The 22948-nt window shown below is 55.0% G+C and overlaps 3 protein-coding genes across 4 annotated transcripts in view; 2 read left to right on the top strand and 1 right to left on the bottom strand.

Moving 5' to 3' along the window:
- ZSWIM5 (zinc finger SWIM-type containing 5) overlaps window positions 1–7254 on the top strand; it is a 99458-nt gene extending 92204 nt beyond the window's left edge. Inside the window, exons 11-14 of the mRNA XM_062622933.1 lie at window positions 1566–1723; window positions 3702–3865; window positions 4150–4231; window positions 4788–7254. Coding sequence (XP_062478917.1) covers window positions 1566–1723; window positions 3702–3865; window positions 4150–4231; window positions 4788–5650 — 1267 coding nt within the window. The 3' untranslated portion in view covers window positions 5651–7254. The remainder of the gene's footprint in view (window positions 1–1565; window positions 1724–3701; window positions 3866–4149; window positions 4232–4787) is intronic.
- Window positions 7255–8173: 919 nt separating this feature from the next.
- On the bottom strand, window positions 8174–12300 carry UROD (uroporphyrinogen decarboxylase). Of its 2 annotated transcripts, none has more exons than XM_062622950.1 (10): window positions 12162–12300; window positions 10545–10657; window positions 10383–10462; window positions 10121–10183; window positions 9826–10023; window positions 9421–9582; window positions 9152–9289; window positions 8937–9037; window positions 8604–8670; window positions 8174–8443 (listed from the first exon to the last, which is right to left on the bottom strand). In XM_062622950.1, the coding sequence occupies exons 1-10, from the start codon at window positions 12167–12169 to the stop codon at window positions 8279–8281; spliced, it is 1095 nt and encodes a 364-aa protein (XP_062478934.1). In that variant the 5' UTR covers window positions 12170–12300; the 3' UTR covers window positions 8174–8278. The 2 variants fall into 2 exon arrangements, with proteins under 2 accessions (XP_062478934.1, XP_062478935.1); XM_062622951.1 differs by lacking the exon at window positions 12162–12300 and adding an exon at window positions 12134–12148.
- An 89-nt stretch (window positions 12301–12389) lies between these two features.
- On the top strand, window positions 12390–22633 carry LOC134165809 (E3 ubiquitin-protein ligase HECTD3-like). Its single transcript, XM_062622935.1, has 21 exons — window positions 12390–12745; window positions 12836–12996; window positions 13384–13476; window positions 13753–13888; window positions 14320–14435; window positions 14701–14814; window positions 15265–15347; window positions 15708–15873; window positions 16306–16387; window positions 17320–17502; window positions 18178–18230; window positions 18547–18611; window positions 19035–19138; window positions 19472–19591; window positions 19940–20029; window positions 20392–20598; window positions 21006–21135; window positions 21575–21649; window positions 21879–21960; window positions 22082–22153; window positions 22417–22633. The coding sequence occupies exons 1-21, from the start codon at window positions 12419–12421 to the stop codon at window positions 22499–22501; spliced, it is 2544 nt and encodes an 847-aa protein (XP_062478919.1). The 5' UTR covers window positions 12390–12418; the 3' UTR covers window positions 22502–22633.
- Window positions 22634–22948: the final 315 nt, after the last annotated feature.

Raw genomic sequence — 22948 nt, 5'->3', positions numbered from 1 at the left:
CCTTTTTGCCTCTCTCCTATGCTCTGATGGGAATCCAGGATGCTTTGCAACTGTAGAGCAGGGATGGAGTAGATGAAGGCTTGGGGCTTGCCATCCCTGGGATTTTGAGTGTATAGGTCCACCTGGGCATAGCAGCAGTGCAAAGAGACTTCTGCTCTCCATTTGGGTGACTCCTGGTTTTCAAGCCCAATCCATAGGGATTTGCAGGGGTCTGCTGGTCCAGCCCTCTGGCCAGCCCCTTGCCCCAGGCTGCTCCATCCTCTGCTGGGCAGGTCCCAGGCACACAGGCTGTTATCCCAGGACAGACAGGCAGATGATTTGCCCCTGGCTCCAGGATATCGCAGAGCCAGGCACAGAGCACAGTCACACTCTCTTCTCCATAAAAGTCCAGTTTCATCTCTGGGCCTGGGGACACAGCTGCCCCACATCCCTCCATGGTGTGTGACACACCTCAGACATCAGCCTGTGGACTGCAGTTTTTTGGCAGGGGCTGGATGGTTCTAGAACAGGCTTGAACGTCCCAAATGAATCAATGCTTTTGAAGGACCATCAGCCCCAGAGCAGCCCTCTCCCTCCAACAGCATTAAAAGTTCCAGCTCAGAGCATCATCTTTCTTGTGACATTTCCTTGGCAAAATGAGCCATCTCTCCCCAAGACTTAGGGAAATTTGGAAATTCCCCTGTACTGGGGAGAGCTGCTCAGGAGGACAACCAGTAGCCAAGGGCCTCTGCTGTGTCTGGGGCCATCAAACAGGAGTAGGAACGAGTGTCCATGGGGTGCACGTTGTTCCCTTGTCATCTGTTAGAGCCTGTCCCCTGCTCACAGCCAGGACTCTCTATGTTGAGGTGTCTCTGACCTGGGCTGAGAAGGTTGGGCTTCTGCTGCCCCATGGTTATACCCCAAGCCTGCAGTCAAGGGCAGCAGAGATGGCTGGATGCTCTCCATGTCCAAGGGAACAAATGCCCTCCTGCACACCTTGGCTGGTCATCACGTTAGTGACACCAGCACCAATTCAGGGGTTTAAGAGCCAACATGGTTTTGACACCATGGCCGGCGGTGTGAGACTCCTGCTCCCCTTCCTTAGGCTTCCTTCTCCCCTGGGTTTTCCAGGCTTTCAGATATCCCCTGCAAGAGCAGGTAACCTAACCCGTCTGCAGAGGCCCTGGGGAAATCTGCTGCTGCTTCTGATCATAACTGGGCATTTTAAGAAGAACCAGATGATAAAGGCAGAGGCTCTGCCGGGCACTCTGACATGAAAGGAGCAGGGAGGGAGGAGGGAATTTGCTTTCTGGTTGTTGTTTTTTTTAAGGCTTGTACTTTTCCTTACAAGTTTGTAAGTCACTTCACGGATCATTCTCTTCCTTTCAAGTCAGCCTGAGATTGATCCCTATGCCCATGTGTTGAGCATGCAGCCTCGGGAGCCCCACGCGTGCACAGCAGCAGGATGCTTTCAAAGGTGTTGCTGCAGGCAGCCCCTGCCTCACCTCACCAGCTCCTTGGGGAGAAGGGGGCGATGCTGGGGCTAAGCTGGGGTCTGATGTTGCCTTCACCTGTTTGCCCTTCAGGTTGCCCGTGCTGGAGACCACAGCCCCGTCCGGCGATGTCACTCACCCCCATCACTTGGTCTCGGTGGTCCCCAGCAGGTACCCACGCTGGTTCACCCTGGGGCACCTGGAGTCGCAGCAGTGCGAGCTGGCCTCCACCATGCTCACGGCAGCCAAAGGTTGGTGGGGACCTTGAATCTGAACATGAACCTGGGATAGGGGTGATGGGACAATGCTGCACAACAGCATCGAAGGGATTTTTCCTGGAGAGAAGAGGGAGCTCCTGCTTCTGATCCCTTGAGTACTGGCAAAGTCCAGCTCAGTGCCCCTGGCACTGTCCCGCGTAGAGCACAGTAAGCTGGCCTCAGAGCAGTGCACCAGAGTCTGGGACCCCCAGGGCTCTTGTCCCATAGGGCCCCAAGGCTCATATTCTGGCAGGGCAGGACAGGAGGCTCTGCGGAGATGCAGGCAACCCTGCAGGGATGCCAACCACAGTGCTGCGGATCCTGGGTTCTGTCCCTGGGTGATGCTGGACCATTCCTGTCCCACAGCATGGTCAGCTGCCAGGTCAGCTAGTCCTGCCAGCCATGTTGTAGGTTCATGCCATGGTTTAGTTTGAAGCTGCTTATCCTTTTACCTCTGTTTTGTCTCTTTCTACCCTGTAGTAATGATCTTACACAGGTTGTAAGAGGGAGAATACCTCCCTGTGCACCAAACCATGTGTGGCTTTCGGCAGGGCTGGAGATGGGGCCAGCTGTGCTGGGTGGGGTACCTTGGTCCCAGCCACAAGGGACTCGTAAAACATCTCCTCACTGGTCTCTCAGGCCTCTTTGGTCACTGCCCAGGCACAATGATGAAGGCAAGCACAGGCTTTTCATTAAACATCCAGGCTCACTGCCTTAGCATCTTCTTCCTCATTGCTGCTTTTCCAGGGCTGATGTCCTGATGGAGAGCTTGTACCTGGTTTGTCCTTTAGTTTCTTCTACCCTTCCAGTGCCTAATGGGAAATGAGATTTTTATGGCAGGGGTGTAGGGCTGTTGGATTGCATCTGTTTTTCCCACCATCCCCTTCTCCAGGTGTCTCCCACCATGGCATGTCCTCAAGGCCTCTCTTGCCTATGCCCCCACAAGCTGTTTTAGGGAGGCAAGTGGCTGTTGTGGGTAGCAGGAGATACCTTTAGCTGTTTGTCACCCAAGATGTCTCTGTGTACCCAGGTGCAGCACTGGGTCCTTCAGACTGTTGTGTGTTACTTGGTTTTCTTTGTGTAAGGTTCATCTGCTTAATTTAGAGCTATGAGAGTAGAAACATGAACCTGGAACAAAGCAGAGAGACCTAATATGACTTGTTGGTATCTCTGGTCTGCAGCCATGCCAAAGGTCCCTTTCCACACTCTATGTCCCACAGGGTCTGACAGGAGGATTTCCCAGGCCAGATACAGCATCATGATACTAATATGCCTTGATGGGTCCCTCTTCCAAGATCCTGCCCATTTCCCAATGCCATCACATACCCTTGTAGCACCCATGGCTTCCAGTGACAGGAGACCCACAACATCACTGAGTGTTGTGCCAGGAACCCCCTTCTTTGGGGGTACCTCAGCCTCTCTCAGTTGTGACCTGGGACATCCAGGACCAAGCCACAGTGTACCTGGGTGGCCCTGGCCCAGCCTTTGATAGCTTTGCAGAGGGAAGGGACTTCCTGATCAAGACAATATGTGTACAGGAAGCAGCTTTTCTTCTTTTTACTGTTTCTAAATGAAGAATGACCTTTCTGCAGCCGTTCAGCACTGGGCATCTCCCCAAACCCCTCCTTTGTTGGGAAGAGTCTGCTTTACAGCTGTCGAATCCAGGGTAGAACATTCAGGTGCCTGGAAACGTCTGCTAATGCTCCAGGATGTGTCTGGGATCACTCAGGCTTGTTTGTTCTCTCTGTGAGAGGATGTTCTTGAGCGAGGATGGGTGCTGTAAGATGTGTCACCTCCCGGGGAGGACACTTCATTTTGCTGTTGGACTGCAGGGCTTGATCCAGCATCCCTCTGCATGGGTGTCCAGAGGGGCTGAAGGGGTTGTTTAACCACTCAGTGCAGGCAGGAGATGGGGCTTGAGGGGAAGCTGGGGGGAGGCTGAGCCCATCTGATTGTTCTTGCCTACACCCAGGAGACATGCTGCGCCTACGCACGGTGCTGGAGGCCATCCAGAAGAACATCCACTCTTCCTCCTTGATCTTCAAGCTGGCTCAGGATGCGTTCAAGATCGCCACGCCAGCCGACAGCAACTCAGACACAACGCTGCTCAACGTGGCGCTTGAGCTGGGACTCCAGGTATGGGGTGGCACTGGGAATGCTGGTGGCCCTTCTCCCCCATGTGCTTTGGCAGTGGCACTGGTGATGGTCTTCCACCAAGCAGGGTGTCCCCTGTGGAAGGGGTCAGTTCCTCCCTGAGCACGGGAGCTCAGGCCTGGGAGGCCCCTGTGCCTGATGCAGTTTGGGTGGAGGCGAGGCAGCACTGGGGAGCTGGTAGCCAGGTGGGACAGAGGGATCTTTGGGGAGCACCACTGTGTTGGGTGCCCTGTGGGGCAGCCAGTCACCCCGAATTTGCCTTGCAGGTGATGCGCATGACCCTGTCCACCCTCAACTGGCGGCGGCGGGAGATGGTGAGGTGGCTGGTGACGTGCGCTACCGAAGTGGGTGAGTGCCTTGCCGTGCTAGGGAGACCCAGCCTGCATGTGATGGGAGGGTCCCTAGGGTCATTCATAGCCCTGTGCATCTGAGCTCTTTTGGGCCTCCCACTTATAGAATCACAGAGTGGTTTGGGTTGGAAGGGACCTTAAAGCTCATCCAGTTCCAACCCCCTGCCATGGGCAGGGACACCTTCCATTAGAGCAGGTTGCTACAACTCCCTGTGTCCAACCTGGCCTTGAACACTGCCAGAGATGGGGCAGCCACAGCTTCTCTGGGCACCCTGTGCCAGCACCTCAGCACCCTGTGTAACTGGATGCACCTCAGAGCTGGCAGGGATAGGGCCACAGCAGTGGCCAGGTACAGGGCTGGGAGAGGTCCCCTGGACCTGGGTCAGGACAGTGGTGTTTGCTGTGCCCTGCAGCATGGCAGTGAAGGGTAACCTCTGCCTGTCCCCTTCTGCCCTGTCCCTGCTTTGCCCTGGCTTTTGTCCTGAGACTTGGAGGAGCTCTGTGATCTGCGCCAGGCTCCAGGGCTGTGTTGTGACCCCAGTGTTTTCTTGCAGGGGTGAGGGCCCTGGTGAGCATCCTGCAGAGCTGGTACTCGCTGTTCACTCCCACGGAAGCCACCAGCATTGTGGCAGCCACAGTGATGTCCCACAACACCATCCTGCGCCTGAGCCTGGACTACCCGCAGCGGGAAGAGCTGGCCAGCTGCGCCCGCACCCTGGCCCTGCAGTGTGCCATGAAGGACCCTCAGAACTGCGCCCTGTCCGCCCTGACCCTCTGCGAGAAGGACCACATCGCCTTCGAGACCGCCTACCAGATCGTCATCGACGCCGCCTCCACCGGCATGACCTATACCCAGCTCTTCACCATCGCCCGCTACATGGAGCACCGGGGCTACCCGCTCCGGGCGTTCAAACTGGCCTCGCTGGCCATGACGCATCTCAACCTGGCCTACAACCAGGACACGCACCCAGCCATCAACGACGTGCTCTGGGCCTGCGCCTTGAGCCACTCTCTAGGCAAAAACGAGCTGGCGGCCATCATCCCACTGGTGGTGAAGAGCGTGCACTGTGCTACGGTGCTCTCGGACATCCTTCGCCGCTGCACCATGACGGCCCCAGGGCTGGCCGGCATTCCCGGCCGCAGGAACTCGGGAAAGCTGATGTCCACCGACAAAGCCCCACTGCGGCAGCTGCTGGACGCGACGATAAGCGCCTACATCAACACCACTCACTCCCGGCTCACCCACATCAGCCCACGGCACTACGGGGAGTTCATCGAGTTCCTCAGCAAGGCCAGGGAGACCTTCCTCCTGGCGCAGGACGGGCACATACAGTTTGCCCAGTTCATTGACAATCTCAAACAAATCTATAAAGGCAAGAAAAAACTGATGCTGCTGGTGCGGGAGCGGTTTGGGTGAGCCCCGGCCCCTGCCATGCTCACTGGCAGGGTCCGGCCACAGCAAGGGGACTCGGGAGAGAAGAAGGAAGGAAAGCAGAGATCACCTTCCCCCCCATCGGCAGAGGCTGCTCTGTTCTGGTCTTTTTGTTTCTTTTTTTTTGTTTGTTTGTTTTCTTTTGTTTGTTTTCTGTTTTTAATTTTATTTCCTTTCTTGGATTTAACCATTTCACACACTGAGAGGATCCAGAGATTCCTTGGGCACAAACCAAAAGGCAACCACGGGGAAAAAGGATGGTTCACTCAGCCCCCTGCCCTCCCTTGCCAATACCAAAAGCTAACCTGGAAATCTAATACCTCTTTCCTGAAGGAAGCGGTCGCTGGAGGGATCTGAAGGTTGCAAAGTGCAGAAATCGTTAAATTTACATGGGGAATTCAAAATAAATAAGAGAAAAAAATAAAGAAGAGCGAGCAAAGAAACCTGCGACACTAGAACCTCATGCGTCACCAAAAGCGATGGCTTTGCAGAGCGCTTCTCCCGCCCGCCCGAGACATGCAAACTCCTCTATTTGTGAAGATACTTCAATAAAACAAGTTAAAGTAACTGTTCTCAGGGATTGCTTACTAAAAGTAACACAAAAAAGAAAAAAAAAAAGCATTTATGATACTGTAAATACTATAGTATATGTGTCAATTATTAAATTGTAAAGTTATAATTATTTATAATTCTGTCTTTTATTTGGGGGATACTTGAAATTGTCATGGGCTGGGGCGATTATTTTTATTATTGCTATTATTATTATTGTTATTATTATTATTATAACTATTATTTAAAAAAACACACAAAACAAAAACCACAGACAAAAAGAGGAGGAGGCACGCGAACGTTTCTCAGGTCCCCACGGCATCGTCGGCAGCGAGAAGGGTGTGGGGGGAGGCGAATGTCGACTCACAGCCCTGGGACGGACGAATGGACAGGTGGATGGACAGAAGGAAGGAGGAGCAGCAGCCCAGCGCTTGAGGACAGTGAAGGAAGGGGCTCGGGGGACGCTCGCTCGGACACACATGGATGCTGGGGATGGAGGACACGAGCCCATCGCCTCGCACACACCGTCTCCCACGGGCGCAGGGGTGCGAGGTGCTTGGGCAGGCAGGTGGGCACCAGGGCTGCTGGCTCCTGGGGAGGGAGCAGGGGCAAGCACTGTTTGGCTTCCCAGCTTCGTGGTGCAGCCAATGCTTGGTCCTTCCTGGCTTTGCTCCATGCCAGGGGCAGACTTTCCAGACCTGGGCTGGCAGCTCTTTGGTTTTGGTTCATTTCTTTGCCAGTGGGTCGGGATGGCTGGGGGGGGGCAGAGCCAGTCTGGATGGTGACTTATAGTTAGAGAATGTGGGCTAGATATCTGCTGTCTGGTTTGACTTCTACTTTTTTGGCAAGTGACTTGTGTCCGCGGTCCGGCCAGGAAACCAATTGTACTCGGTCTGTGTCGCCACCAAACTAGCGGTCTTCAACCAGTCTGTTTCTCTCTTTTTTTCCTCCTTTCTTTACTTTTACTTTTTTGTTTTGCGTGCGTGTATGTGTGTGTGCGACCTTCATCTGATGTTTAATAATAAAAGGGATGAACGTTACTGCCTGTATCTCCACTGCCTTTCTCTGAAGTTGGAGGGGTCACCATGTTTGCTGGGTGGCCGGGTGTCAGCAGGTCCCTGCCTAGCTTGGGACACTGCCCCATCCATGCCAGCTAGAGCAGTGTTGGTGTCCACATCTTGATCCGTTCTACAGACAGCCTGGACCACAGTGAGTGTGCTGCAGTGTGGGATAGGGTGGTATGGAATCATAACTCAGGGTTTTTGGGTGCTGGCAGCAGGGTTGCTGCTTCCCACAGGGTTTGCTGAGCCCCAGGCAGACTTTGCCCAAGGATCAGAGGAGACAGATAAGGAGGGAAGAGATCTCCAGGACCAGTGGGATGATCCCAAAGAGTCTCTGGGAGCTGGAGGAGGATTATGGCAGTGCTATGGCCACAGTGTTTTTGCTGTGATCCCAGCCAGTGTGGCAGGGTGCTGGTGGTGGTACTGTCTGCAGGCTCCTGCCATGTGGCTGGCTGTCCCCTAGGTGAGTCCTGATGGGTCTCCCACCCACTAAATGATGCCCTGGTTTAATGCCATGTTGCCTATTCCCACATGAGCAGTACAGCGACATTGCTTATGTCAAGCCTGTGGCAGTGGTGCGTTATGAGCCCCCAGCTCCCAGCCTCAGGCAGCTCCCCTCCCCTGTCAGAGCTGAGTGCATCCATAGTGCCAAGAGATGCCTACTGTGCTCTGGGTTCACACCCTCTCTTGCCACCCCTTGGCACAATACTGTGCAGCCTGGCCGGGACAGGCATCCCGCCCCTACTTTGCTATCATCCCAGTTTCCCCATTCTGACCTGCAGGACAAGGCTCAGGGGCTCCCCCTGACTTCACATGCCCCACTGCCAGGCTGCCATCACTGCCCCTCTCCTGCAGGGCTGTCCAATTCCCATCGCCCCAGCCAGAGCCACACGGCTGCTGTGGAGAAGGTGCTGGTTTAATACTGCAGCCCAGCCTGGAGCCAGCCCTGTGACAACACGCTACTTGAGGCGACTGTGCCCAAATCAGAGTCCTGTCCCCAGGCTCAGCTGTGTTTGTTGATGTGGCGGGAATGAGCGTGCACAGCCTCCACAAAGGCACCCACGTGCTCAGGGCTCATGTCAGGGTAGAGGCCATGGCCCAGGTTGGCAATGTAGCGTTGCGTCCCAAAACCCTCCAGCATCTTCTTCACCAGCTCACCAATCTTCTCCTGTAGGCACAGTAGGAAACCACTCATCAATCCCACCAGTCACCAGCCAGCCTGGGGGACTGCTGGGACACGAGCCAGCAATGCAGGTGGGGAAACTGAGACAGGAGGCCTTTAACACAGGCTAGAACTAGCCCAGTTGCTGGCAGTGGCCACAGCTTACCTTGGGTGCATAGAGAGCACAGGGATCTAGGTTTCCTTGCAGGGTGACATCTTTCCCTATCTGTGCACTGCAGCAAAGAGGAAGCAGGTGAGTTCTTGCATGTGGTACAGAGACTGGGAGCAGCCAGGTGCCTGCAGCCCCCACCTCAGCACACTTTAGGAGTCCTCAGTGCAGCCCCTGTTTGCTATGAGCATCACGTAGCATGGGGGCCCGACTATCCCCACTGCTGGACCAGCACTCTCCAAGCCTGGGATGACTCAGGTCAGAGGAAGAAGTGAGGGTACCCGGCCTAAGGTGCTGCCCAGGCACCTGAGTGCGGTGCCACAGTCTTACCGAGCTTCCTGGGGCCGGATGGTCCAGTCGAGACCGACCACCTCATAACCAGCATGGGCCAGGTCACGCAGTGCATAGTGTGCATCCTTTGCAAAGATGATCTGGAGAGGGAGGAGACAGGCAGTAACTCTGCTGTGGGTCAGATAGGTACCAAGGGTTGCGCCATGTCTGGCAGCCCCCAGATGTCAGGGTCAATCCAGGCAGCCCCAACTCACCATGGGCACCAGGGGCAGCGCCTCCTCCTTCAGCTTGCTCTTGACACCCTGGGCGATGTCTCGGATGTAAGGCAGGGCAAAGTCCTGGAACTGCTCCGGGCCCAGGTGCCCAGCATGGGACTCAAATAGCTGGAGCGCCTGCCAGGAAACGGGCATGGGAGAGCTGCACCTCAGCCCCTCCTCCTGCTTTCAGAAGCTGGACGGTCTCTGCTTCCTGTCCCCAGTCCCTGCCTTCCTGCCTTGCCCTGTCCCCATGCCCCAGGACTCACCTGCGCTCCAGCAGCCACCTGCCCCACCAGGTAGTCAGTGATGACATCGGCCAGCAGCCGCAGCAGTCTGTGGCTTGCCTCGGGGTGCTGGTAGAGCCAGCTCTTGGCCTTGGCCATTGTAGTGGAGCCACCACCTTCGATCATGTAGGACATGAGCGTCCACTGTGGGAAGGAGTAAAGTGAGGACAGCGATGGAAGAAGATGGGAGGGGCTGGTCACAGTGCTGAAGGTAGGACCTCTGAGCACCCCAGAGCCTGGGGTACAGCTTCTCCTGCATTGACTGTCCCCTACGTACACACCCCTCTAGCAGCCACAGCTCTGGGGTTGTCATGGCTGGTGTCACTTCAGAAGAAAGAGCAGAGAAGCCCAGATAGGAAAGCCACATGGAGGAGCCACATCACTTACAGGCGCCCCAGAGAAGCCGATGAGGGGTACCCTGCCCTCTAGGCTGTGTCGTGTCAGTGTTATGGCCTGGAAGACATAACCCAGCTCTGCGGTCACATCCACTTTCTGTCGCAGTTTCAGCAGATCCTCCACCTCCTTCAGGGGCTCTGTGAACGTGGGTCCTTTGCCAGGGACCATGACAACCTCCATGCCCAGTGCCTGGGGACAGCAAAGAATGGAAGAAGCAGGAATGGGGTGGCCCTCAATCCAGTCCCTTTCCCAGCCACTGATCCCCACCACCAGCTATAGCTCTCACCTGGGGTACCACCAAGATGTCAGAGAAGATGATGGCAGCATCCAAAGGAAATCGTCTGAGTGGCTGTGGAAGGGAAGACACAGCATCAGTGAGGGGCTTGGATACCCTTCCCCATGGAAGACTTGGACAAGCACATGGGCAGCAGGGTCCCCAAGGGCTGCAAAACTTATTGGGGCCACCTGGGGTGACCAGACCCAAAGTTACTCCCCATCCCCTTCTGGGTGGCGAGAGGGGACACACAGAATCCCCAGAGGATGCTCACCTGCAGTGTCAGCTCACAGCACAATTTGGGACTCCGGCAAGTGGCAAAGAAATCCTGTGCTGCCCGGGTCTCCCGAAACTCTGCAAAGGACCAGCACGAGCATTATGGGGTGTGTGCTGGGCCACCCTTGCTGTGCCCCTCCATACCCCTCCACCCACTCACCAGGCAGGTAGCGCCCAGCCTGCCGCATGCACCACACTGGGGTGTGCTCTGTCTCCTCCCCACGTGCTGCTCGCAGGAACGTGTCATTCTTCAGCTTGGGGAAACCCTTGGGGCTGTGGATGAAAGAGCAGATGTGGGCTGTCACGCATGAGGGCTCTAAGTGCCCTGCCAGATCCCCACTTCCTGGCTGGTGACCCCACGAAAGGGCTTGTGCCCAGCAGTGACGAATGCTCCCCATCATGGTCCAGAGCCCTCTCCTGCTTGGGACTAGGGGGGCCTCCACAGGGGGAGGCAATACCCAGCCCAGGGGGCCATGAGATTAAGTTATCATGGCCAGCAGCTGCTCCCGCCTGGAGAGATTTGGGTCCATCCCTGCCACTGATGTCCCCAGCTCCTATCTGTGCTGTGCAGCCCATGGTGACAACCACGTGTCCCAGCCTCCCCCTGCAGTGCCTCTGCTGAGGGGGTGCTGGAGCCTGGCCTGCCATAGGGATGGGACCCCAGGAAACACAGGGGGTGGCCAGCACCATCCTGCTGTGACCAGCCAGGGCCACAGGGACAAAGCACCCAAAACACCCAGTGTGGGACCAGTCACTTCAGTGACTGCAGGACCAGTGGCCCGGCTGACCCATCCCAGAGCAGGATCAGTGCTCCTAGTGCCTCACCAATGACCCACCTCCACACCAGAATCCCCAGCACAGGACCCCAGTGCCACAGCACCCGTATCCCCAGTGCCACACCAGTGTCCCCAGTACAGGACCCCAGTGCCCCAGCACCATCCCCAGTGCCACACCAGTGTCCCCAGTACAGGACCCCAACGCCACAGCACCCATAGCCCCAGTGCCACACCAGTGTCCCCAGTACAGGACCCCAGTGCCCCAGCACCATCCCCAGTGCCACACCAGTGTCCCCAGTACAGGACCCCAACGTCACAGCACCCGTATCCCCAGTGCCACACCAGTGTCCCCAGTACAGGACCCCAATGCCACAGCACCATCCCCAGTGCCACACCAGTGTCCCCAGTACAGGACCCCAATGCCATAGCACCCGTATCCCCAGTGCCACACCAGTGTCGCCAGTACAGGACCCCAGTGCCCCAGCACCATCCCCAGTGCCACACCAGTGTCCCCAGTACAGGACCCCAATGCCACAGCACCCGTATCCCCAGTGCCACACCAGTGTCCCCAGTACAGGACCGCAGTGCCACACCGCACCATCCCCAGTGCCACACCAGTGTCCCCAGCACAGGACCCCAGTGCCCCAGCACCATCCCCAGTGCCACACCAGTGTCCCCAGTACAGGACCCCAACGCCACAGCACCCGTATCCCCAGTGCCACACCAGTGTCCCCCGTGTAGGCCCCACTGCCTGCCCCCCCTCACCGCACCAGAGGACCAGGGAGGGGGTCAGGGATGCGGACCCAGGCTCCCCCGCCCCGTCGCCCTCCCTGGTCCCGGTTACTCACAGGAGCCGCTCGCTGTCCTCCATACTCCCGCGCCGTCCCCAGCCTCCCCGCGGCCTCCTAACGCGTCCCGCCCCCGTCCCGCCCCGCTGGCACCGCCATCTTGCCGTAGTCCCGCCCCTCCGTACACCGCCATCTTGTCCCGCCCCTCCGTACACCGCCATCTTGTCCCGCCCCCTTTACCCCGCCATCCTGCCAGGCTTCCCGCTGCTCCGTACGCCGCCATCTTGCCCCGTTCCTCGCTCCTCCCTACGCGACACGGGCGCTGCCATCTTGCCCTACGTCCGCCCCGTTGGGCGCCGCCATCTTGCCTTGTCGGCGGGCGGGGTTTGCCGTAAACCCGCGAGTAGCGACCCCATCAGTGCGGGGTTCTGTCGCTGCCGCGCCGCGCCGTGCACGGATCCCGGAGCGCGATGCGTGCGGGCGGGGAAGCGCCGCACCAGGTGCTGGGCCGGCTGCGGTTCCTGCTGCAGTGCAGCGAGTGCTTCCGCCGCGCCCGGGCGCTGCCCGCCGCGCTCTGCTACGTGCCGCGGGAGGTGCAGTACAAGATCTGCAAGGACCCCACCGCCACCGCCGCCGCCGCCGCCCGCAGCCTGCTCAGCGTCTGGGACAGCCCGGGGCCGGCGCGGGGCGGCAAGCGGGCGGCGCGGGCCACCATCGAGGTGCGGAAGGGCGGCTGCCTCCGCGCCACCGGCGAGGAGTACTGCAACAGCGCCGGGCTCTGGGTCAAGCTCAGCAAGGTAACGGCGGGGTCGGGGGAGGCACCCGCGGCCTGCGCTGCCTGCGGAGGGGCCCGTCCGCCCGCTGACGGGAGCCGCCCGTTCCCGCAGGAGCAGCTGGAGGAGTACCGGAGCGGCTGCGAGCTGGAGGAGGGCTGGGTGCTGGTGTGCAAGCACGCCGATGGCGGGGACCGGCTGGTGCCGGTGGAGTCCACGGAGCGGATCCAGCGGCAGCAGCAGCTCTTCGGGGTGGACTACAAGCCCGTCATCAGGTGCGGGGTCTGGGTCCCTTTGCACGGCAGAGCAGGAGGTTCTTTCCCTCCGTTCACCCAGGCCCAGCTGCAGGGTGTCTCGGTATACAGCCGTTCCTGCCGTGCATTGAGGAGCCCCGGTCCATTTGGCCACTTCTTCCATGGAAATGAGGCCATAGGGATGACAGATGTGGAGTTAACTGGGTTTGGCTCGGTAACTGCTCATCACCTGCCATTTGGGTTGGAAGAAGTGGAGATGGTTGGAAAGGAAAGGGTGGTGGATGAGGTTGGAGTGAGTGATGAAGGATGGAGTGCGCTGGGGCTTTAAACTCAAGTCTTTCCCTTCCAGGTAGTTCACACTCTTTCCCCTGGGATTTTCTCACTCCCCTCTTCTCTGGGTTGTTTCAGATGGGAGCAGGTGGTGGATCTGACGTATTCCCTGCGCCTCGGAGCGAAGCCCAAGCCCATGGAGCAGGATGAGGCCGCAGTAGAGAAGCTTCGGTATGAGCTCTGTCCCAGCTTCTTCTGTGGTTGGGTACAAGGCAGTGTCTGTCCCTGGTTGTTCAGATAGCCATCTCCTGCAGACCTTGGCAGAGAGGAGGGAAGACAGGCAGTGGGGAATGGCTCTGCTTGGCGAAGTTTTGTCCTAGATAAGCATGTACAAACAGAAAACAGGGCTAGGCCATGGAAAGCAGAACATGGACCCGCCTTCGCTGACCTGCTAGCCTGGCTGCCCCTGGTTCTCCTCCAGACCCATTAATCCCTTTTCCCTGGTAGGTTTGTGCCCCCAACATGGACTTATGAATGTGATGAAGACCTGGTGCATTTCCTGTATGATCACATTGGGAAGGAGGATGAGAACTTGGGCAGTGTCAAGCAGTATGTGGACAGCATCGATGTCTCATCCTACACGGTGAGTTTAAGGGACAAGGCTGTGTCAGCCCTGCTGTGCCACGGGGCTGGGGAGCAGGGGTGGTGCTTGATGTGCTGAGCTGGGCTGTGTTTGAGGATGTGGGAGAGAAGCCTGGGGAGCATCATACAGCATATTGTGTAATGTGGCCCCAGGAAGGGCTGTGGTTTCAGAAGCAAACGCTGATATTAGCTGCAAAGCTGATTTTAGGGAGGGTTTGATATTCTGTGCTGCATGTGTGACCCCAGAGCACCTTGGAGAGTCAGGCCAAGTGTCTTATGTGCTCTGTATTCCCTGTGTCTAGCCACAGCCCAGCAAAGGGAACATGCCAGTTTGATGCCCTCTGCCTCCAAGATTGATGACAAAAGTAGTAATTTAGAGGAAGTTAATCCTGCCCCCATGTGATCTTCCTTCCATTTACTGCCCTCTTCCAGGAGGATTTCAATGTGTCATGCTTGACCGACAGCCATGCGGACACGTACTGGGAGAGTGACGGGTCCCAGGGCCAGCACTGGGTGCGGCTCAACATGAAGAAAGGCACCATTGTCAAGTGAGGCACCTCTCCCCTCCGCGCTGGCTCATGGCTGGGGCGAGCCCTGCAGCCCCCTCACCCTGCATGAGACCATCATGGCCCAAATTTGCCCTGCACTCCCTGCCTCTCAGTCCTTGCTCTGGCTCTGAGCTTGAGCAGGGTGCCTGGGGATCCCAGCACCAGCTGCTGTACTTGATGACAAGTGTGACCAGGCAATGAGGGAGAGCAGTGGTGGGTGTTCAGATGCAGCTGCCTTCTCCTCATTTCATGCTTCCCTTTTCAGGAAGCTCCTGCTGACAGTAGATACCACTGATGAGAACTTCATGCCCAAGCGGGTTGCTGTGTATGGAGGCGAGGGGGACAATCTGAAGAAACTGAATGATGTCGGCATTGATGAGTGAGTGACTGGAAGTATAGTGTGGCCCTTGCATGGGCTGGGAGATGCAGGACACCCTGACCCTAAGCAGTCATGCCAGTGCCAGCCTGGCTTAAAGAACCCAGGCCTTTGGGACAGGCGTTTTCTGTATCTGAGCTGCAAGTTCACTCTACCTACAATAGCAGACAGCACAATCATCAGGGCTGTCTTGATCCAATTATGAGACCCATTGGGATCATGTCATCTGGACCTGGGGCAGGCATTCAGCAGGTTCAGGCATTCAGCAGGTTCAGGCATTCAGCAGGTTCAGGCATTCAGCATAGGCTGTGTTGTAGGCAACTGAATCCGTGTTTCTGCCACAGACTCCCATTTCAAAACATACAAACCCTCTTCCCTTACAAGTGGCCTGTGGTTTTTGGCAGGATGGGTGAGGGAGCAGCCTTGCAGCCCTCATCTGTGCTGTGTTTGCAGGAGCTACATTGGGGATGTGTGCATCCTTGAGGACATGACAACACACCTGCCTGTCATTGAGATCCGGATTGTGGAGTGCAGAGGTAGGGCTGGGTGTTAATGGCCTCATCCATAATGTAATCTGTAAGATACTGTACATTAAGTTTGTTCCTGTGGCTTGTATTTGGCTCGGCGGGCTGTTTCAGATGAGATGCAGAAGAACCATGTGAAACTCCAGTGGGACCTGAAGGCTTGCAAGCTCTCAGCTTTCACCCTATCTTTCTCTGCCTTCAGTTCATTTTCCTTCTTTCTGTAATGCCCCACTTTTTCACAGATATATTTCAGACTCTCAGTGCTTAGCCCCAGAGCTGGTCACATTCCTGGTGCTTTTACTTACAGAACTCCATGCTGGAAGGCTTGCTTTCTCATTGTCTTAGTGTATCATGCGTGGTCTTCCTTGGCAGATGATGGGATTGATGTTCGCCTCCGAGGCATCAAAATCAAATCCTCCCGACAGAGGGACTTGGGGCTCAGTGCTGACATGTTCCAGCTGCCCAATTTAGTGCGTTACCCTCGCCTAGAAGGGACAGACCCTGACCTGCTGTACCGACGGGCTGTGCTCATTCAAAGGTACTGGGGGGGGGGGCATTGGTGCTGTCTCCATCACAACCGTGGCTAGAAGCTGTAAAGCTGTGTGCCGCCCCATGGGATGGGCATCTTCGGCTCTGGATTAAATAGCAGAGCCATTTGGGAACAATAGGGGATAACTCGCCTATGCTTTCAGAGGAATTCTGCAGCTCAAGTTCAGTGTCTTGTGTGTTCCAAATGCAGTATATCTGTGTGGTGTGTGGGGCAGGTGTGTGCAGAATCCCTTGAAAGGGGTACAAGATGCCTGCAGTGCCCAGAGAGTGGGAATTCAGTACTGAAGGCTCTGTGATAGAAAAGGCTATGCTGGGTTGGGTTTGGGTCAGCTGTTATTTTTCAGCTCGTGGCTGGTCTGCAATAGGCTTGTGCATATCTCTGTCCCTCCTGTGTTGCAGTTTCTTCTTCTTTGGGATTTAGGTTCATCAAGCTCCTGGACAGTGTACTGCATCACTTGGTGCCAGCCTGGGACCACACTGTTGGGACATTCAGCAAACTCAAGGTGAGTGATTTCCTCTGTGTCCTGTGGGGCCTCAGTCTGGCAGGGTGGTTGTGCTTGGGCTGTGGGAAGAGAGGCAGTCAGTGCTTGTTGCCTTTAAAGCAGCTCCAGGGAGATGTGTGTCTGGGCTCAGTTCATTAAAGCTGTGAAAGGTGATACTGTTTAGAGGCTAGTTTCCTGCTAAAATGCTGATGTGGAAACATACAGCTATGGGCTAACAAGTAGAATCAAACAAGAGCACTTCACCCTCAAAAGGATTTTGAGCAGCCCAACAGCACTGGGCATGTGAGTTGGACACACATCCCCTCTGAGATCTCAGCCCAGGACACTCTGTTCCCGTACTTGCTGCCAGCAGCTTTGAGCTGGCTGTGTCCAAACAGCAAAGCTTTCACCAGTAAATTCTTTCTGGCTTTAATAAGCTTTTGATTTTCATCTTTCTCATAAGACTGGGTTTGTCCCTCCAGGCATCTGTTTTCCTTACATCCTCTCCCAGAATATATGCCAGACATTACTGGGATAGCCCCATTCTCTGTGTTTCCAGGCCTGATGTCAGAAAGGACTGTAATTCTTGTGCAGGCTCAACACAGGATCCAAAGCATTTGATGATTCTTGTTTGTTTAGGGGAGCTTGCTTTGGTTACAAATAGGATGAATAGTAAGACAGATGTTCTGGTGAGAATGAGGGTGAAGGAATATTCAAGCAACACTGGAGTGTGAGCAACAGATGATGACTGATGGAGAGAAGACTGAGCCTAGTATCTCCCTTAAGCCAGAAAGCAGAACCATTCAGAGGCAGAAGTAGGGCAAATACTGTCAAGGAGAATGTGTGTGGAAGGCAGTGGCCCTGGGAAGGGGAGAGACCTGGCAGTGCAGTACCTTCAATAGGAAGTAGGTGACACTGAGCACTTCTGATGTTTTGGACATACCTGTTGGCAGCATATCAAGCAGTTCTTGCTGCTGTCCAAGAGGCGCACAGCTCTCATTACCCAGTGTCTGAAGGATTCAGAGACCAGCAAGCCTAACTTCATGCCACGACTCTATATTAACCGACGCCTGGCTATGGAGCACCGAGACAACCCTGCCCTGGACCCCAGCTGCAAGAACGCTGTCTTCACCCAGGTACCGTGCCTCCTGGGAGGGTCCCTGCTGCTCTGGGGAGAGTGGGGCATCCTAAAACTAAGATGAACTATGTAGAGATGGGTGAAAGGGGACAGTGTAGAGCTGGAGATACCTAGAGTCCTCGAGGCCTCTTCACGTGTTTCGTAGGGTCTACAATTACATGTGCTGATGATCCCATATCCAGGAATAACATCTAGGAGGGATTTGGGTCCTCTAAGTTGAAATCTCTATCCTGGATGCTCTCTGTGGCATGTTGCTAATGCAGAGCATAACCATCTCCTTACACTGAAAGGGCAGCATGTAATTCTTGTGTGGCAACAATAATGCAGCTGCATGCAGTTCTGTATCATGGTTTTACAGCAATGCTGATTTTCCTATTGTCATTCTGCCCCATCTCCAAAAGATCTATTGCTCTGTGTGTGCATAAACAGCCTAGACGGCTGTGAGGCTTAATGTGTATTTGATGTACCTCTGAGACCAGAAAGCGCCATACAGTGCTTAGCACTGTAATTATTGTTCCATTTCCAATAATGAAGGGCTCCTAGACCATTTAGAGATCAGCTTTGATTACTATTTAAAGGTTTGGGGCAAACCAGGTTTCTTGAATTTCCTGCCTTCAGCTGGCACCAGTTCCCCTGGAGAGGGGATACCAGCCTTGATCTCTGCTTGTTGCAGGTGTATGAAGGCCTGAAACCCTCAGACAAGTTTGAAAAGCCTCTAGATTATAGGTAAGCATGGGGGAGGGAGGGGATCATGCACTGCTGGGAGCAATGTCCAGCAGGCTGTTTGGGAAACCCGTGTGCCCCCTGTGCTCTGGAGAAGGTTTGCAAAGGCAGGAGCCAGCTCAGCCATGGGATCATGGCCTATTTCCCAGGGTGTCACCTCCCTACTGAAGATGCAGCTACCTCTGGAGATTGAGATCTTGTCCCGTCCTAAACTGAGACTGGTTCACTCTAGTCTCCTGCTGACCCTGCTGTGCCTGCTGCCTCCCCAGCATCTCCTTGGCTTTGAGCAGCTCCTCAGGCCATGCCTGGTTCTCCACAGGTGGCCATTGCGTTATGACCAGTGGTGGGAGTGCAAATTCATCGCAGAGGGCATCATTGACCAAGGTAAGGGCTGTGTGAGGCAAGAGCTCTTCTGGAGCAGAGGCAGAGGTTGATGGGGTGACTTGCTGTAGGAGCTCTCATTTGCTCCTAATGTTACTGCCCATTGAAGAGAGAGGGAGGGCAGGTTGCCTTGTCCTGCCACCCTGGCCATGTCCTGGATGAGGAGAGCTGCTTGCTGGAATGGGGACCAGACCTCCATTAGTCACTAACAGCAGCTTTGACAATGCTCCCTCAGGCTCTCCTCCACAGGCCAGGCAGGGATGTTACTTACCCTGTTTCTTCTGGTGCCATAAGGCTCTGACAGGAGCCTTCTGCTCAGCACGGGGGCAGATTGGACCAGAATTCCTCATCTTTGTTCCATAACTCTGAGGATCAGCAAAATGAGATGTTCACATCACTAAAAATGCCCTTCTTTTGGGGTTGCAGGTGGCGGTTTTCGGGACAGTCTGGCAGACATGTCGGAGGAGCTGTGTCCCAGCTCGGCAGACACCCCTGTGCCTCTGCCCTTCTTTGTGCGCACATCCAACCAGGTGCTGTGGATTGGGGTATCTGATGCAGATCTTTTTGTGCCTGGCAATGCAGTCCTGTCCCTGTCCCCCTGCATGACAGGGAGGTACCTACTTTAGCTGGTCTGAGGCTTTTCCGTGGGAAGGGTTGGGTAGACTGCTTTGTGACATCTCATTTTAGGATATGGTGACAGGGGCCTGGATACTTGTCTCTGACTAGGAATGTTGCCAAGAAAGATGGGGGAGTTTAGCCCACTTCTGTTGTGACAAGTGCCCAGAGGCAACGCGGAAACTGAGTTTGTGGTGCTTCATGCTTGCTGAGATCGTGACTTGGAGTTTTGCCTCTCCCTTCTGTAGGGTAACGGCACTGGAGAAGCCAGGGACATGTACGTCCCCAACCCTTCCTGTAAAGACTTCCCAAAGTATGAGTGGATCGGGCAGATCATGGGAGCAGCTCTGAGGGGCAAGGAGTTTCTGGTAAGCCTTCAGTCCCATCCCTGCATGGAGATTTGCTGCAAAGGGAATTGTTATTCCCCTTCTGCAGCCTGTCTGACAGGAGCATGGGAGAGCTCTGTGATCACACTGGGGAAAAAAGGTATTTGGCAGGATCTGGGGCCAAGAGGTTAAGAAAGCTCACAGCCTGAGTTTTGGGAGATGCTGCTGGGGGCTTGGGAGAAGTGTCTGATCTCTGCTCAACTATGATGAGCTCTGCATGTGACAGGAGGATTAGGGAATCTCCTTTCTGTCTTCACTGTTGAGCCCTATCTCCATGTTTGGGAATGACTCCTTTCACACAGGCTCAGCAAAATCCCTGTTCTTCTTCAGGTCCTGGCTCTTCCTGGCTTCGTATGGAAACAACTAACAGGGGAGGAGGTCAGCTGGAGCAAAGACTTCCCTGCTGTGGACTCTGTGCTGGTGAGAGGGACTGGGGGCTGTGCCTATCATATTCCTTGTGGCACTCATCAAGGTGGTGCTTTGTGTCCCTGTCCTCATGTTGTACTTGCTTCCTCCTGTTGCGTGCCAAAGAAACATGCACAAAAAGGGCACTTCTGTCAGATGCATTTAATGAATCTGATAGCTAATATAGAGATGCTGACTACTGCTGCAAATATGCGATGTCCCAGGGCCTGCTATACAGCTCTAGGGCAGCATATCCCAAACTGTGCTCCTGTCAGGATCACTGTAGCCCTCATCTGGGAAGGGAGGAGATGGGGACTCATGCACACCACTGCCCACTGGTCATCTCTCTAACAAGCTCTCATCTGGGGCCTGGGCAGGTGAAACTCCTGGAGGTGATGGAAGTTATGGACAAAGACACCTTTGAGTTCAAATTTGGGAATGAGCTGACCTACACGACGGTGCTGAGTGACCAACGCATGGTGGAGCTGATCCCCAATGGCAGCAACACCGTGGTGCGCTATGAGGATCGCAAGGAGTTCATCCGCCTGGTGCAGAAGGCTCGACTGGAGGAGAGCAAGGAGCAGGTAATGCTGTGCTATAGCATCAGGGGTCACTGAGTTCTGAGAGACACACGCACAACCCCCTCTTCCGCTCCTCAAATCTGTTTTGAGTAAAAAGCATTGTAGCTAATGATCCTGTGCTCATTAGTGCAGTCGTAGGCAATTCTTTTTGTTGAGGTCCTGGAGTCCATGCAGTTGTTGAGAAGCAAATGGGGTTGTAGCAGCACGGGAGACGGGGTTTTATTTCCAGTTCTGACAAAGGCTTCCTGAATAAACTGGGATGTATCTCAGATCCTCTTCCCTTCTTCAGGTTGATTGGAGCATTTGCTGTGAGCAGTCTCATGGCTTGCATCCAGTCAAGTCCCTAGGCTCAACCATGAGCCAGGGAAATGGACAAGACATGGTGCTTACCTGCCCTGTCTCCTTTTCAGATCATGGCCATGCAGGCTGGGCTGCTGAAGGTGGTGCCCCAAGCTGTTCTTGACCTCCTCACCTGGCAGGAGCTGGAAAAAAAAGTCTGCGGAGACCCTGAAGTCACAGTTGATGCCCTGAAGAAGCTCAGTAAGTGAAAGGCTCTACTGAAAACTCCCTGAAAACAAGACTGTCTTTTCTCTGAGCTGGGACAAGCAGAGGTGTGGGAGGCTGATATTAGCTCTTATTACAAGTATGAATGTGGCCTTGTATACTTCTTGTCTTGAGCTGAGTGCTGATGAGGGCAGGGGTGTCCCTTGTCTCCATGCTGGGCCTCAGAGTCCAGGCTGGAGCATCCTTAGGCTGCCAGTATCTGAGCCTCTGTTTGAGATGTGGACCTGGATACCCTTTGTGGGAGGAGCCTGACTGCATATGTCCCTCACACCTTGCGTCTACATGTTCACACCCTGCAGGCACCTAGAAGTTTTTCCTGTGCTGGCATAAGACCCCTGGGTGAGCAGGGGGAGCTGCTCTGGCTTATCCAGGAGGAGCTTGGATCTATAATAAACTTCTGTATCCTTTCTGCCAGCCCGGTTTGAGGACTTTGAGCCGTTGGACACCCGTGTTCAGTACTTCTGGGAAGCACTCAACAACTTCACCAATGGTGAGTAATTTGCTCTGTCCCCATATATCTTGTGCCATGACAGACCCTGCATGCTGGCTGGGAGCGAGGAGGACAAAGCCACCCTCATAGCAGCCTGGGGAACAGATGGGAGCCAGGGGGAACAAGCTTCTGGGCTGAAGGAACTGCTAGCACTGGGGATACTTGGAAGTGGCTGTATTCCATCCGCATCCCTCTAGGGTCTGCTGATGTCTTTGTTTTCCCTTCACAGAGGATCGCAGCCGCTTCCTCAGATTTGTTACTGGCAGAAGCCGCCTTCCAGCACGGATCTACATCTATCCAGACAAAATGGGGTGAGTCCATTCTTCTGTAGATTGCAAGGCTGACAGATCCCACACCAGAAGGATGTGTGGTCTGGCCTCCGCTGCATTGCTGGCCTGCTGGTTCTGACCAGCTTATCACCTTTTTCCCAAGCTCTGAGACGACAGATGCTTTGCCGGAGTCATCCACCTGCTCCAGCACCCTCTTCTTGCCCAACTATGCCACGTAAGTTTTGGTGCTTCCCTACATCCAGGGGACTGTGTCTCTGGGCTCCTTTCTTAACCTTGGTGCTGACCCATAGAGTCCCATCGCTTTGCCACATTTATATCCCTGTGCCTGTACCATCTAGCTGCTGTGATTTTTCTCTCTGAGTGGCTGGTGAAGGGTAGCCTCCATCTCAGAAAGCATCTTGCCTTCTCCACTGGCAAAGGACTAATGGCAACTCCTCCTTGTCTTTTCTTTCTTCCCCTTCCTCCTGCTATCCCTAGTGCCAAGGTATGTGAAGAGAAGTTGCGATATGCTGCCTATAACTGTGTGGCCATTGACACAGATATGAGTCCGTGGGAAGAATGATGTTGCAGCCTGACTGAGCAACATGGACGATTGTTCAACAAAAATGAGCAGTGGGAAGAGCTCCCTTGTCACCCCAGGATGTGTATATATAATAAACATAAGGGCATGAAGCCTAGCTTCCAGCAGCAATAACCAGCACCTCTTTGGACATGGAGGTTTGGCTCTTCAGCAGAATGGGAGCTAGCTTGGAGTGTAAACGATTATAGTAATGAAAACCTGGCCCAGCCGTCATGCATCACGAACATCTGATAGGATTTTGTAATGAGTTTCTTCTCCACTTGTCCCCTTTGCTGCCCCACAACTCTTGCTCCTCCCAGGCTGTGCTCTGCTCCAAACAGAAGTGGGGTAGAGCCACAAAGCTGCATGGCGGGTTATAGCACAGGACAGAGAAGTGTGAGCTGCTGCTGAGACGACAGGGATGCTCAGAGATGCCCAGTGTGTCCTAGC

The sequence above is a fragment of the Pezoporus occidentalis genome, unplaced genomic scaffold, assembly GCF_034315485.1.
Source record: "Pezoporus occidentalis ecotype Australia unplaced genomic scaffold, CSIRO_AGI_Poc_V1 ctg25, whole genome shotgun sequence".
In the NCBI taxonomy this organism is placed as follows: Eukaryota; Metazoa; Chordata; class Aves; order Psittaciformes; family Psittacidae; genus Pezoporus; species Pezoporus occidentalis.
Note: the sequence above shows the minus strand (reverse complement) of the source record. Positions and strands in the feature narration are given on the sequence as shown.

What these genes read in the sequence shown, in the direction of transcription:
- UROD (XM_062622950.1), bottom strand. An exon ending in GCTGTGAGCTGACACTGCAG is followed by an intron (nt 10,184 to 10,382) that starts GTGAGCATCCTC and finishes TCCCTTCCACAG; the next exon opens with CCACTCAGACGATTTCCTTT. An exon ending in TCGGCTTCTCTGGGGCGCCT is followed by an intron (nt 9,583 to 9,825) that starts GTAAGTGATGTG and finishes TCCTTCCCACAG; the next exon opens with TGGACGCTCATGTCCTACAT.
- LOC134165809 (XM_062622935.1), top strand. Translation starts at nt 12,419, where the DNA reads ATGCGTGCGGGCGGGGAAGCGCCGCACCAGGTGCTGGGCCGGCTGCGG. An exon ending in CGGGCTGTGCTCATTCAAAG is followed by an intron (nt 15,874 to 16,305) that starts GTACTGGGGGGG and finishes TTTGGGATTTAG; the next exon opens with GTTCATCAAGCTCCTGGACA. An exon ending in GAAAAGCCTCTAGATTATAG is followed by an intron (nt 18,231 to 18,546) that starts GTAAGCATGGGG and finishes GGTTCTCCACAG; the next exon opens with GTGGCCATTGCGTTATGACC.